We start from the raw sequence: 12,550 nt of genomic DNA, 5'->3' as shown, positions 1-12,550 counted from the left end.
TATATATATATATATATATATATATATATATAGTCATTACACACAAGTGAAATATTTACACACAAGTGAAACAAATAATACAACAAAATATATGTTTTTTTTTACTTAATGACCCTAGCCACTGAAATAAATACAATTTTAAAGTAAATTCTAATTCTAAGAGCATACCCCAGGATGTGTTCATAGGTCCATTTCCACTTTTTGTGTGAACACAGGAGGGACAGTGTGAAGATTTGTTCCCAGGCTCCAGCACAAAGGTCTTCTCCATGGTACACATGCTTCGTAAAAGACTGATTGTTTCCTGAACGGAGTTCCGTCAGAGTTCTAAGGATCAGCTGGTCAAGGTCACAAGGAGGATTCTGTGTTGATGACAGAAGGGGAGACATGGTTTCATTAAATCACAGAAGATTTGGATTGCCTAACATCAGACAACTAATGATGCCATCACTGAGCATCACAACTGATGTTATGTTTTTAACAGAAATGTAGTCAAATAAAGAGTGAGGCTCCTCTACTAATTAAGCCACTAAAAACCCACTTGTTGAGATTTGCCTTTGATTAATAATAACTGGAGCACGGGTTAATTCTAAAATAATTGCTTACTGTGTTTTTATTTGATCATGTACAGGATTTTAAACTTGTTTGCAAAAGAACCCAATTGCATAAAGTAATTTAAGCAGTATACCTTTTCCCATCCAAGGAAAGCTGACAGGCAGCCAAGAAGCCCTTCTGTTGCTTTCAGTTGGGTAATAACATGAATGGCCTGGCACAGTAAGCTGCTGTGTGTCAGAACATTGGGCCATGTCGTCACCATAAACAAGACCAGTTTTGCCGAATCTGGGAAATCTGAAAAGGTAAAACAGCATAAAATAAATCATCACAAAATTTGAAAGTTAGATACAAAAAGACAAGGAAAAAAGATTTTAGGACTCACTTATATGTTAGATAATTTAAACCTAATTGTGTTTTAAAGTGGAAGTAAACAAATATGAATATTAGGTGTCTGTAGGGGGCGGGGGACTGCCTACCTTCAACAAGAATGCTGTAGGCTAGGATACGAGCCTTCTCCCAGTACTTCTTCTGTCTACAGATGCCTATGTAGACTCGACAGAGGGCTTGTAAGTAGTTTAAACAAAGGGCATTCTTTTCAGTCTTTAGTTTGGTCAATATGGCCACAATCATTTCATCCACCTGGAGCTGGTCAGAGGAAAGACAACATTTAAAGTTTGCATAAGAACAATATCTTTCTTTGTTAAAGGGGCAGTGTTATGTAAAGTTAACTTTTTTATTTTTTTTTACTTTATATCACGTTATAAGTGTTATTCCCTCATAAAAAACACACCTGGAGTGTTGCTGATTCTTTCATGCATGTTTGAGAAATCCCTGAATCTCCCGTTGTAGCCATTCGGGGGAACTTATCCGCCTGCTCATACAATGTATCGCCTGTTTACTCCACTTCTAAACTAGTGACAGCAGCAAGGTCAAACAGGAAGTGCAATCGCCATTTGTAACTTCGAAAAGAGCGTGCATCGTTCGGAGTCTTCTCTGTGTCCTCTGCCAGACACTCAAAAACTGAAGTACTGCTACCCTATATATTAGGTTTTTATTGGGCATATCAAGGACGATGAAACTATTTTAAGAATTAATTTGAAAAAATATATGAATAAGGTTTCTATCTTTTAGAAAATAAAATAACTAAAATTGTGTTGAATCTAGGAGTGAAAAGATAAATTCAGCTAAAGAGATGAGACAAAACACTATAATTGGGAGGGACGTACTGACATGAACATTTACTCCGATACTGATATTCAATATTAATATTGTAGTTGTGGCCAATCACTGATTTTTACCAATATTAGACATGCATATTTCTCTATGCTTTTCGCACCTTGAGAAAATGACCCAAGAGCTGACTTTGCTCCCCTGCTTCAATTAAAACACGCCACAATCCTGTGCTGTATCACTAGCACACAACCAAACAAATACTATATGACCAACATCCTTCCCCTGCAGAAACTCAAACAAAAAATACCAACAAAATGGAAATAGACATTATTAATATCATTCAAGGAGAGTTTAAATTTGCTCTACATGAAACGGAGTAAACTCACTGCATGTTGCAGCTTGTTTGCTATGAACCCTAATTTAATTTTGTTGATTAATCACGGATTCCCTAAAACTGTGGCACCTCTTTCATCAAAAATGAACAGGAATAGAGCATTTAAGAAATAGTCAGCATCCCAGGCGTAGCCAAAGTCAGCCAATTAACGGGTATACTTACCAAGCTACATCTGCATATGTCAGAGATGACCTCTTTCTCCTCGTCTCTCAGGATAGGCTTTTTGGGCAGATTACCAACATAAAGGTGACTCTGGACAACAGGCAGCAAATCGAAGCATTGTTTTTTAATTTTGTTTAAATAGTCAACAATGAGATCCTGCTCAGCTGGTTCTTCAAATTCTATGCATGGAGATGCTGTATTGCTTTCCTTCTGATCTTTTGCCACAGTACTGGAAGAGGCTGCCTCATTGTCACTGTGTAAGGAGAAGGAAGACTCCTGTTTGTCAGTAACATCTGCAGAACTGCTGTCAAGCTTTGGGAATTTACTGTTTTTGGACTGGGACGAATCACCAGCAGGTCTTTTTTCTCCCCTGGTCTCTGTTTTTGTGAAGGCTGTGGAAGCGGAGCTGATGGTTTTGAAGCCTGATCTCTGATTGTCCGTTGTTTTTGGTAATACTCCATTCTCTGATGAACACATGCTAAGATTGACATTACCTTTCAAAATGTTAAGAGTCCAGGTACAGGCAGAGGAACCAAGGTCCATGGTATTTAAAATGCTCATGGAGTTTTCTTGAAGTGGACTGTTTGAAGACGAAGGGGAAGAATTAACTGCTTTGGCAGGCAAGCGACCAGGAACTGGCAATGCATGTTTTGGAGTGGCTGAGCTAAACTGGAGTGGTGACGAGGGGACTCCATTTGGATGGGTTGGACTGGTCAAGGAAGAAGAACAGCTGAGCTGCTGACTGTTAGGTGTTGAAAGGAATTTCACTGGAGTGGTAGAAGCAGAGCTATCCATCGGTGAAGGGAATGAAAGTTTTCCAATTGCGTGGCTTGGGTTGATTGGCTTTACTGCTTTAGGAGGTGTTGTTACAGGGGTCAGGACAGGGGGAAGTGGAGGACCCATTTCCAAGAGAAGATGGCTGATGGACTCTGGTGTTTGAGTTGCTGTTGGACTGCCCACTGGTGTAACATTTTCCTCAACATTCGTATGTAAATCTGGCTGTTCATGGACTGGTGTAAACGTCTCCAAGATCTGGTTTTGTTCTATTATGGCAGAATAAATATCATGGCATGAAGTAGTAAGATCAGAGTGAAGTTGGTTGACAATTTCCTTTTCTGAGGTGAGTAGATTGTTCTTTGCAACTTTCTCTTTGTCCTTAGCTTTTTCAGTGATTGGGTCAGTTTCCACAGGAAGCAGTTTTACTTGAGATAACCGACATGAAGGACTTAACTGTCTACAAGCAGAATGCATTTTGTCTTCCAAAGATTTAGAGTCAACAGTTATTTTTTCTGGGGACAATGAAGAAGCAGTATCAGGTGAACTGGCACTTTTTGCTTCCTCTTTGTCAAAATCCTTTGGCGACAGAGCTGTAGAATTTGCTTCTTCGTGTTCCGGGTCAGGACGGGGCCCCTCAACTTCTCTGTTCAAAACCGGAGAGTCTTTAGGAGACAAAGGTTTGTCACCGGCATTCAGGTCTGAGGGTGAAGCTGTCACATCAACGTCTCTAGGAACTTGCACTGCATTCCCTTCGTTCTCCCCAGAGCAATGGACTCCAGCATCTACTTCCATTCCCTCTTCAAGGTTTTTATTTAAGCCACAACTCATGCTGTCACTGCTGCTTGGTGGGGATTCCTCTGGCATTTCTGAACCTTTGCAGAGAGCCCCTGAGGCAGTGAGATTTGCAATGTCCTGACAAGAATCCACATGACCTTTTTGGTTGTCTGCGACACTGGTGTCTTCCAAAGATTCTTTGCTTTTAAATTGGGCAACACATTGTTCATTTTCTGCTTCTCCAGGGTTTGCAGTTGCATCTCTTTCCCCATAAGAAGCAACTGTTGTGACATCAGGAATGTCACCTGGACTCTCAGCTACATCCATCTTTGTAGCAGTATCCAAATTGTCTTCTTTTGCCTTTTCAAAAGCCGTTCCAGTATCACAGATATCCGCACTTTGATTGTTGGGATTTTCATTGTGGGAATGCTCCATATCTTCATTTGGTAATGGGAGAGCTTCTTCTGAAACATTACTATGTAATAATAAAGACTGTGGCAGTTCGGGCGGGGACATGTTTTTTAGAGAACTGTTGTTCTTGTGAGCTTTATCTGCGCTTTCATTCAGTTCAGCACCACCGCCCAACCCACAGTGTCCATTGTCTTTTTTATCTGAAATGTGTTCCAGGTTGTCTACATTATCTTTTTTGTAAAGTGACAGAGATTTTGGACTGTTGAGATGTAGTTGTGATGCTTTAGAGCTTGAAGGCTGATCTTGTTTAGGAAGTTGAACATCCTCAGAAAGTTCAGGGCTGTCAGTCTTTTCCTCACCATCCATCTCAACATCTTCTACACTGGTCTGCTGAAAGATAGAAGCAAAAGTATAGCAGTGAAATAAACTTTATGTGTATAAAAACAGAATTATTTAATAGGTGACTGCATGCAAAAAGGGTGACTTCAGTTAGTAGAAGTATATGAAGCAGCTCATAGCTTAAAAAAACAAACAAAAAAACAACTTCTCACCGATTCTGAAAGCGGAGATATGCAGGGTGGCAGTGGTTTCAAAAAATCCATTATTTCATCAATAGATACACAAAGGTTTCCTTTGACGGGAGACGACTCATTATGTTTATTTTTCTTGGGTGACTCTTTCCTCTTTTTCAGTGTGTTGTCTTGATTCAAGTGGTGGGTAGATGCTTGGTGTCTGCACGTGTCCTGCACCCGAGGACAAGGTCTCAACTTTGTGAGAGCAGATTTGGTTTCGGCATGAAGAACGGACGATTCCCTGATGGTCTCAGAAGCAGAGGCTGACATTCGCCTTTCATTAGCCTGCAGTTTGGTTTGCGGCGAAGGAGGAAGGGCCCGTCTGTGACCAAACTCTAACATAAAAGGCAAACACGACTGTGAGCACATAAAAAGATGTGCATTTCTGTTTTATCATACAAGTGCAGAAGAGATGTTAATGATGACCTCACCTGGTGACAGGGATATGTTTGACGATTGTTCGTGCTCTGGATCCACACATTCCCATACACTCTGCAGCAACAGCCGCAACTTTCCTGTAAGGTATGTAGAGATTTTTTACAAAGACAAATTAATTTTGGTTTTAGGCTTACTCGTGGTGCAAATCAAACGAATCATCATGAAAAGTATCGTCATCATACCTTTGTCAACTATTGGTGCTGCTCTTGTTTGAGTTGTAGAGCTCCTATAATCTGTTTTATTTTTTTTTAAAGACACAATTAGATTATTTACAATGTTTTCATTTGATATTTCTTTACTTTATAAGTGAAAGTTAAGCAAACACTATCATACATTTGTTTTGCTTCTTAATTCTCAAAAAACAGTAAAAATGAAATGCCACCACAAATTAAAAATAAAATACAGGTTATGCATTCTGTACCTTTACATCTTTCTCTTTCCAGTTTTATCAGTCTCACCTGCAAAAAATGTTTAAAGACAAACAATCAGTTTGACTACTTGCCCCCCTCTCGTCCCCAAGTCTGCAGTTTCCTTTAGTGCTTTCACTGTACCTGGAGGTCACTAATGTTCCTTTCGAGCAGAATCTTCTCATTGGTCAGTTGAGATATTTGATAGTTCTGTTTGCAAATCGAGTCTGAAATAAGTTTAGAAGAAGTAGAATTAAGAACCCGCCCAAGACGAAAAACAAAATGTCTCAAACCAACAGACTCGGCAGATAAAGTTTCAGCTCATGTCAGAAAATACTAATGTCTAAAACTCACCTTCAAGCACTCTAACTTTGTTTTCCATTCTATCCTTCCTGTTGATCAGAAAAGAGCAAGGCGTAACCATTACCCACGACAACAAAAATACACACCAAGTGTGAGTAGCATGGAAATAGTTGTTCTTCAGTAACAAAACAAACTGAACTCTTACATGTTTGTCATGATGGCATTCTCCTTTGTCAATTTATCAATCTTCTTTGCTTGTTCCTGAGATTCCTTTAAAGATGCCTGATTTGAAAAAAAAAAAAGTTTACACAGGTATTGAGGAGATTAATGTTTTGGTCAATAAAATAACCATGAATTTTTAATGTTTATGTTTTACCTGAGTTTTTAATAAATCCTTTTCAACAGCTGCTTTCTCTCTTTTCACACGTGCATTTTCAAGATTTTGTCTTTCTGTTAAATCTAAGAGTTCAACACACACACAAAATACTTAGCAAAGTGTTAATATCTTAGAAGAGTTTACCGAAAATAACAGCAATTTACCTTTCAAACATTTCAGCTCATCTCTAAGCGTCTCATTCCTAAGAGATAAAAAGAGTTACAGTGAGTTTTTCCACCATAATGGAGACCCTTTTATACATACTCCCTAACAATACGTCAAAATAGTTGTTGGACCTCTTTGCTCATATTCTATTTTATTAGGATGTTATGTGACAGACCAGAAGAAAATAATGCATAAATATGACATGAGAATTCAGATTTTTTTTGTTTTGCAATAAACTGAAATTATAAAAACTATAGAGTGAGTTTATTTTTAGTTCTAGTCAAACTCCTTTATAGCTGCACTTATCGCTGCAAATCTTTTGGGGTATATCTCTCCCAAATTTACAAATTACAAGTCTGACATATTACACCCAAATGAATGGAAGCAAATAATACTTTGTGGTGATCAATCAGATACAACCCCAGTTACATACAATCCAGTTTGTGTATGCCACATGACACAATATGGAAAATTTTGGACCTGAAACTAAAACGGTCACTTACTCAGCCAACATGTTGCTCTTTTCCTGCTTTAATTTGTCCATCTCTTCAGACAGCTGTTCATAGGCCTTAAGTGCAACCTATAAAAATAAAAAAAATATATAGGTGAGTTAAGTTCTGTACATTAGAAGCAAAAGGCAGATTAATTTAAGGAAAACTATTTTCTTAATTTTTTTGAGGAGAGTTAAGATCTACCGTCTTCTCTTCCAGTTCGGCCTGTACGGATTCATAATCTGCTGTCTTTTTCTCCAGTGTAAACAACCGCATCTGCAGTTCCTCCAATTGCTTTCGAAGCCTGATGGAGTCACTGCAAACATTAATATGTAATGAAAAAAATGGAAGCTTTTATCAAATTTAAGGAAACAATGAAATGAGTTATAGTAAAAGCTGCTTTTCACTCATTATTACGATTATTTATTTTGAATGCTTTCATTATACATTTTGTTTTTAAAAGTTTTGATTTTTGTCTGCTTTTAAGTTCATACTTGTTTATTTTACTTCTGAGATGTCAGGTAACACTACTGTATTTATTCATTGTTGTTTAAACTTTATTGGTCTTAATTGTTTAATTCAACTTAATATTTTCTTTCTGTGGTTTATTCACATTTCATTTTGTTTTTTTTTTAATTATATTTCCATATAGCTTTGGTAAGACTGTCTTTTCCGTAAGTTTTATGGATTCAATAAGAGTGTGTGTATGTGGTTTGTGTACAATCATTTGGTGAAGTGGGCTGGTTTGTTTTAATTCTTGTATTACCTTAGGCTTCTCCATAGCAGTTTGTGCCACATTTTCTTATGAGTAGTGCTGCTGGTAGACTGGCCGATTTTAAAAAGCAAAAATATTTATGCAAAGTAAAACTATCTGCATTAGCTGAGTGAAATATCAGAATGGAATCTCTTTTTTCCCCTTAAGTCTATTTTTGACTATAATTATGAAAGCAATGAAACATGTAATACAAGAACAACAATAACAATAGACAGAAACAATTTAGTCACGATAAGCTTAGTCTATCTTTTAAAACTTTTAACTCGGCTCCTGTAGCAAGCGAATTTATTTGCGTTTGGCTGTGTTAGGAAGTGTCACCATGACAACTCATGTTGAAGCCGATACTCACTCGGTAGCTGCTATTTTCTGTTTCAGAGCAAGAAATGATGCGACGTACTCCGTTAGGCTCTGCTCAACAAAATAAGGGACACACAAAAATATAGAGGTGTAAGTATGTGTAATCATCAACGTGCTAAATTCAGATTTGAGACTGTTAACGTAGTTAATGCCTAGAGAGTCTTTAAAGAGTATTTCCTGTCTAAGAAACCAAGACTAACCTGGTGCAAAACAGAGCAGTTCTGACAACTCCCAACCGTCGCATCCGCGGCTATTGGTGCCGTTTTGGCCTGACTGTCTCCTGGCATCATGGCAGGACCATTAATTCCACTACGACGCACAATATACTTAATAAACAGTCTTCCAATCAAAGAGTCAACGCTCGGTGTCACATATTCCAAACGGCATCAAAACAACTTCACGTTTTCGCGTCTCCCACGTTGATCAAGGCCCCAGTTCGGACCTTGCAAGGAAGAGGAGCTTCGGAAAACGCCTGTAAAATTTGTAACTTAATTTTCCTCTCTATGAGGTATATTCTTCCTTTTTATTGTATAAAAACAACAGTAGCATCCGTAAACAGGTTTAACGTTTTTTGTGCGTTAGTTCTGAGTGTAAGATTTGTTTTATGCCATGGTATTTTGATTCAGGCAGTTTGTTGTGGCGAAAGACTCTACAAGATACGATTGCGACTCAACATGTACCCAGTAGGGGTCGCATTAAAGTTTCATTTTACCGTGTGATTTATAATTTGCGGCGCTTAAACTTGACATAGTGTTTAAAAAAGAGATTCACTGTTTATATTAAAACAGCGGAAAGTATGTTGGTGTCAAACGGTATTCTTCAGTGCCATAATGCATCTCTCTGTGGCGCTGGTATACATTCGAAAAAAATGTCAGCTATGGTTTATTTATTCTATATTTATTGTTTTACTGGAATGAGAAAATATGAGGGAAATAAAGAACATATTGCAACTGTAGTTGCGGGTTGTGTTTAACTATGCAGTATTCGACAATGATGGTTGACTGTTTTCATGTCAGGCCGACTTGAAAGAGATGCTACCAAATAATATACTATACAGGTGAAGTTGTACTACACTTGATATATATCACCTGACAAAAATATCAAGAGAACGATTTTTATAACTGTCCCTGGTGGTCTAGTGGTTAGGATTCGGCGCTCTCACCGCCGCGGCCCGGGTTCGATTCCCGGTCAGGGAACTAATTTTTTCCCCAACACTGTGTGTTGTGTTTACGTCAACAATAGACAAAGTAAAATGAGCTAAAATAGGGTCCAGGATAGCAAAGAGTGCTGATAAAATTGAAAAACAGTTTAACATTTTTATTCTCCCTCACTCATTTTTCACAAGTTCTGTGAGAACGTTCTCAATGTGTTCTAAAGTCTGTACTAGAACATGCATAAAGAACTGTTTTAACCCTGTGATTACAGCAGATTGTTTTTTTAGTTCAAATTTCATTTTGAAGGTGACTGGCGCAAAAAAGTTTTAGACTATTGTGACATTAAGCATCCGCCAGTGGAATACATGCTGAAAATATTGTGAACATGGTAGAAAAAATGTGGCATGTCTTCTACAGGCAGCAGACTTATAAGAAAAACTCTTGGTTTGTTCTTTGTTCAGTCTTGTTATTTGTCTATAGAGCTGTTACCAAATCCCAAAAGGATGCTCTGGGTGAGGAAACTGTCGTGGAGCAATGGCAGAAGAACAAAAGTTTTACTCAAAGACTGGCACTCCTTAGTCTTCTCAGAAAATACAGCCCCAACCTTATGCTTCATAAAAATTTGAATCAAGCCACCTTTATGTTGCCTTCTGGTTTATATGCAAACCCTAGTCTACATGATCATTTCTAAATACCAGTCATATTTTGTTCCATATATTGTTCCTTTGATTTGCCATTAGAGGGTGATATTGCATCGCTTACGCCCTTCTCCAACTCTCAACCTCTCTTTCTAAACACACAGGATCTATTATTGCATGGAATTATAATGAAAGACTAACACTTTGTGTTTAGATGTGCAAACAAGCCTAGCTGAAGGTAATTTCCAGTTACTAAACAACTATAATATAAGGTCTATGGCATTCTTATTTTGCATAATTTTTCCTTCCCACAAAGACAAAAGGCACTTTGATTCATGATTCCTAGTCTTTTTTTTTTTTTTTTTTTTGGTTTTTAAAATCGGGTCCAGACATTTCCCACAGCATTTGATTTAGATGTACTCTACAGCAGCAAACTGTCTGGGAGACATGTTCTTAATGTTGTGAATACTGCAGAGTGGTACCTTGGGGAAGAACAGATGGGAGACGTTGCATGAAGAAAACAAAAGACACCTCAATTTCTGTTTTCAAAGGAAAACAAAAGGCTGAGTTTATCAACATCTGTCCCTGGGGTTTTGATATCAGCTTCTCATAATGCAAAGATTAAAATTAGAGCATATTGCTAAACCTAATGCAGACTAGCCAGATTAAGTGAATATAACAGTTTTGTTTCCACTTGCAACTCATGTAGGCAATGTGGAGAAAATGTCAAGACCTGCATTGTCTGTGAAAGTGAGTCATGTCTTTGTAACCCGGCCATATGGAACGATGTGTTGTTTTTCATTGATACTGTGCAATCACTGTAGGGGTATTAGCATGGAAAAATCCCAAACTTTGTGGATAGGGTAGTGACCTATGGCAAAAAGAAATAGGTATTAGCGCAATTTTACCTTTGAGACTAAGATTTTCCTATACTTTCCAAAATTGTTTAGGATGTGAGTTAATCGTGTTTTAGAAATAAAGGGACACATTGTCTTTTCTACCTGCTGTTGCTTTTTCTGCTAAAAGTTTTGAGTAGAAGGTTTGTCAGGTTTGCTGTAGGTGCATCCTGATGGAATGATAATAAGCCTGTAACTTCAGATGAACCTTCTGAGTGTAGCCTGAAGGCTAAAGAGCCACCTCTCTCTCCAAACAGATGCTGTTAGAGATAGTCCGGCTTCTTTCAAGTGGAAAGGTGAGTGCTGTGTAAGCTTCCTATCTTCCCGTCTGTCTCTCACAGATAATCTGTTGTGCTACCTGACATGAGTGAGGTAACATTTTGAATGTGGCCTGATTGGTATCTGTCAGCTTTGTTACCTACAGGAAGCCTTTATCTGACCACTATCTCTTAGTAAACACACATGCTTCAGCCTTCTCATCTCTTTCTTTTTTGGGTGGTTTGGTTTTTATTTTTCTTCCTTTTGGCTGACTATGAAAATAACAGTTTCTGCTTAAGAAGAGTCACAAGAAATACTTTCAAAAAGGTTAAGGAATTACAGAAGCGATATTTAACTAAGGGTGAAAAGCTACGTAGTTCTCCTACAAATTACCTGCTGAAAGAATCGGACGACTCAGGTAAATCGGCACTTTTCCAATCAGTGAGCGCTCGATAGAAAAACAACAGTGTGATAACCCCACCAGCTAAACCTCAAAGTTATCTGCTTTCAGAACCAATAAGGCGTTTAAAGATGAAGCAGATGGAAGCAGCACAGAGCTAATTAAACGATACTGCTTTTTCTATGACATGCCCACACACGTCTGTGTTTCCTTCAGGTTACAGTATAGGGGAGACTTGTTGTAGCAGATAACAGAAAGGCTAAATATAATAATCCAGAGATGCTCTGCTTTATCCCTTTAAGCTTTCAATATGTCTGACATGGAATATGATGAATTTATTACTTTTGGCCTTTTGGAGGTCTCAGGTTGTTCAATTAATCTATATTCTCTAGGACAGAGATGATTGCATTAACATGACCAATTTATTCAAAGTAATAATGTTCGAGCAAATAAACATTTTAAACATGTGGGACAGGACAGTCATAGCTACAACTGAGCATCCCTAGGGAATGCATTTGGAGATAACCGTTTTAATAACAATAGCCATGCTAGCCAGAGTATTACGTTTGGAGAGTTGTGTTGCGTTGTCAGCAAAATTTAAATAAAACCTTTCTTTTTTCACTTAAGACAATTTAGCAGATGGACACATGAAAATGTCTTTTTTAGTTCATAGGTTGCCTCCTCCTGGTTAATTCATCTTCATCTATGACATCACTTCCACTGTTTCTTTCTACATTCTGTCATCTCCTACTTCTCTTCCTCTCTCGCTCTTCATCTAAACGCCTTAGGACTGTGCCTGCAGGTTGATGACAATGGCTATTTTGTTTTAACTGTCTGCGTTTCTCCGACTAGAGCTGAAATGAGGAAAGAGCAGGGTCCACTCCAGACACAATATGTCATAGGTGCTGAAATTCCCAAAACCACATTGGCATCACCGTTAGTCAGAGTCCTGGCTTGGACATCTGCAAGTCGCCACGCTGAAAACTAGATCTAAGCATTAGGACTGTCCTGGTTTTGGGGTTTGCTGGAGAACACAAACTCTGATATGGAAGTTTCTTCCCCAGTATCACATTGTTT

The 12,550-nt window shown here is 38.2% G+C and overlaps 1 protein-coding gene and 1 non-coding gene across 2 annotated transcripts in view; one reads left to right on the top strand and one right to left on the bottom strand.

The window, feature by feature from the left end:
* The window catches only part of ice1 (KIAA0947-like (H. sapiens)), a 10,372-nt gene extending 1,808 nt beyond the window's left edge, over positions 1-8,564 (bottom strand). The window contains exons 1-17 of the mRNA XM_008432173.2: positions 8,328-8,564; positions 8,120-8,178; positions 7,200-7,311; positions 7,008-7,084; positions 6,504-6,541; positions 6,340-6,422; positions 6,169-6,245; positions 6,015-6,052; positions 5,805-5,887; positions 5,675-5,711; positions 5,436-5,486; positions 5,247-5,330; positions 4,795-5,150; positions 2,282-4,633; positions 1,029-1,197; positions 686-846; positions 169-359 (exon numbers count right to left, since the gene is read on the bottom strand). Of these exons, the coding sequence (XP_008430395.1) occupies positions 169-359; positions 686-846; positions 1,029-1,197; positions 2,282-4,633; positions 4,795-5,150; positions 5,247-5,330; positions 5,436-5,486; positions 5,675-5,711; positions 5,805-5,887; positions 6,015-6,052; positions 6,169-6,245; positions 6,340-6,422; positions 6,504-6,541; positions 7,008-7,084; positions 7,200-7,311; positions 8,120-8,178; positions 8,328-8,417 (4,058 nt within the window). The 5' untranslated portion in view covers positions 8,418-8,564. The remainder of the gene's footprint in view (positions 1-168; positions 360-685; positions 847-1,028; positions 1,198-2,281; positions 4,634-4,794; positions 5,151-5,246; positions 5,331-5,435; positions 5,487-5,674; positions 5,712-5,804; positions 5,888-6,014; positions 6,053-6,168; positions 6,246-6,339; positions 6,423-6,503; positions 6,542-7,007; positions 7,085-7,199; positions 7,312-8,119; positions 8,179-8,327) is intronic.
* Positions 8,565-9,251: 687 nt separating this feature from the next.
* On the top strand, positions 9,252-9,323 carry trnae-cuc (transfer RNA glutamic acid (anticodon CUC)). The gene has a single exon. It is a non-coding gene; the product is annotated as a tRNA-Glu (tRNA).
* The last annotated feature ends 3,227 nt before the right edge of the window (positions 9,324-12,550 follow it).

The sequence above is a fragment of the Poecilia reticulata genome, linkage group LG16, assembly GCF_000633615.1.
Source record: "Poecilia reticulata strain Guanapo linkage group LG16, Guppy_female_1.0+MT, whole genome shotgun sequence".
In the NCBI taxonomy this organism is placed as follows: Eukaryota; Metazoa; Chordata; class Actinopteri; order Cyprinodontiformes; family Poeciliidae; genus Poecilia; species Poecilia reticulata.
Note: the sequence above shows the minus strand (reverse complement) of the source record. Positions and strands in the feature narration are given on the sequence as shown.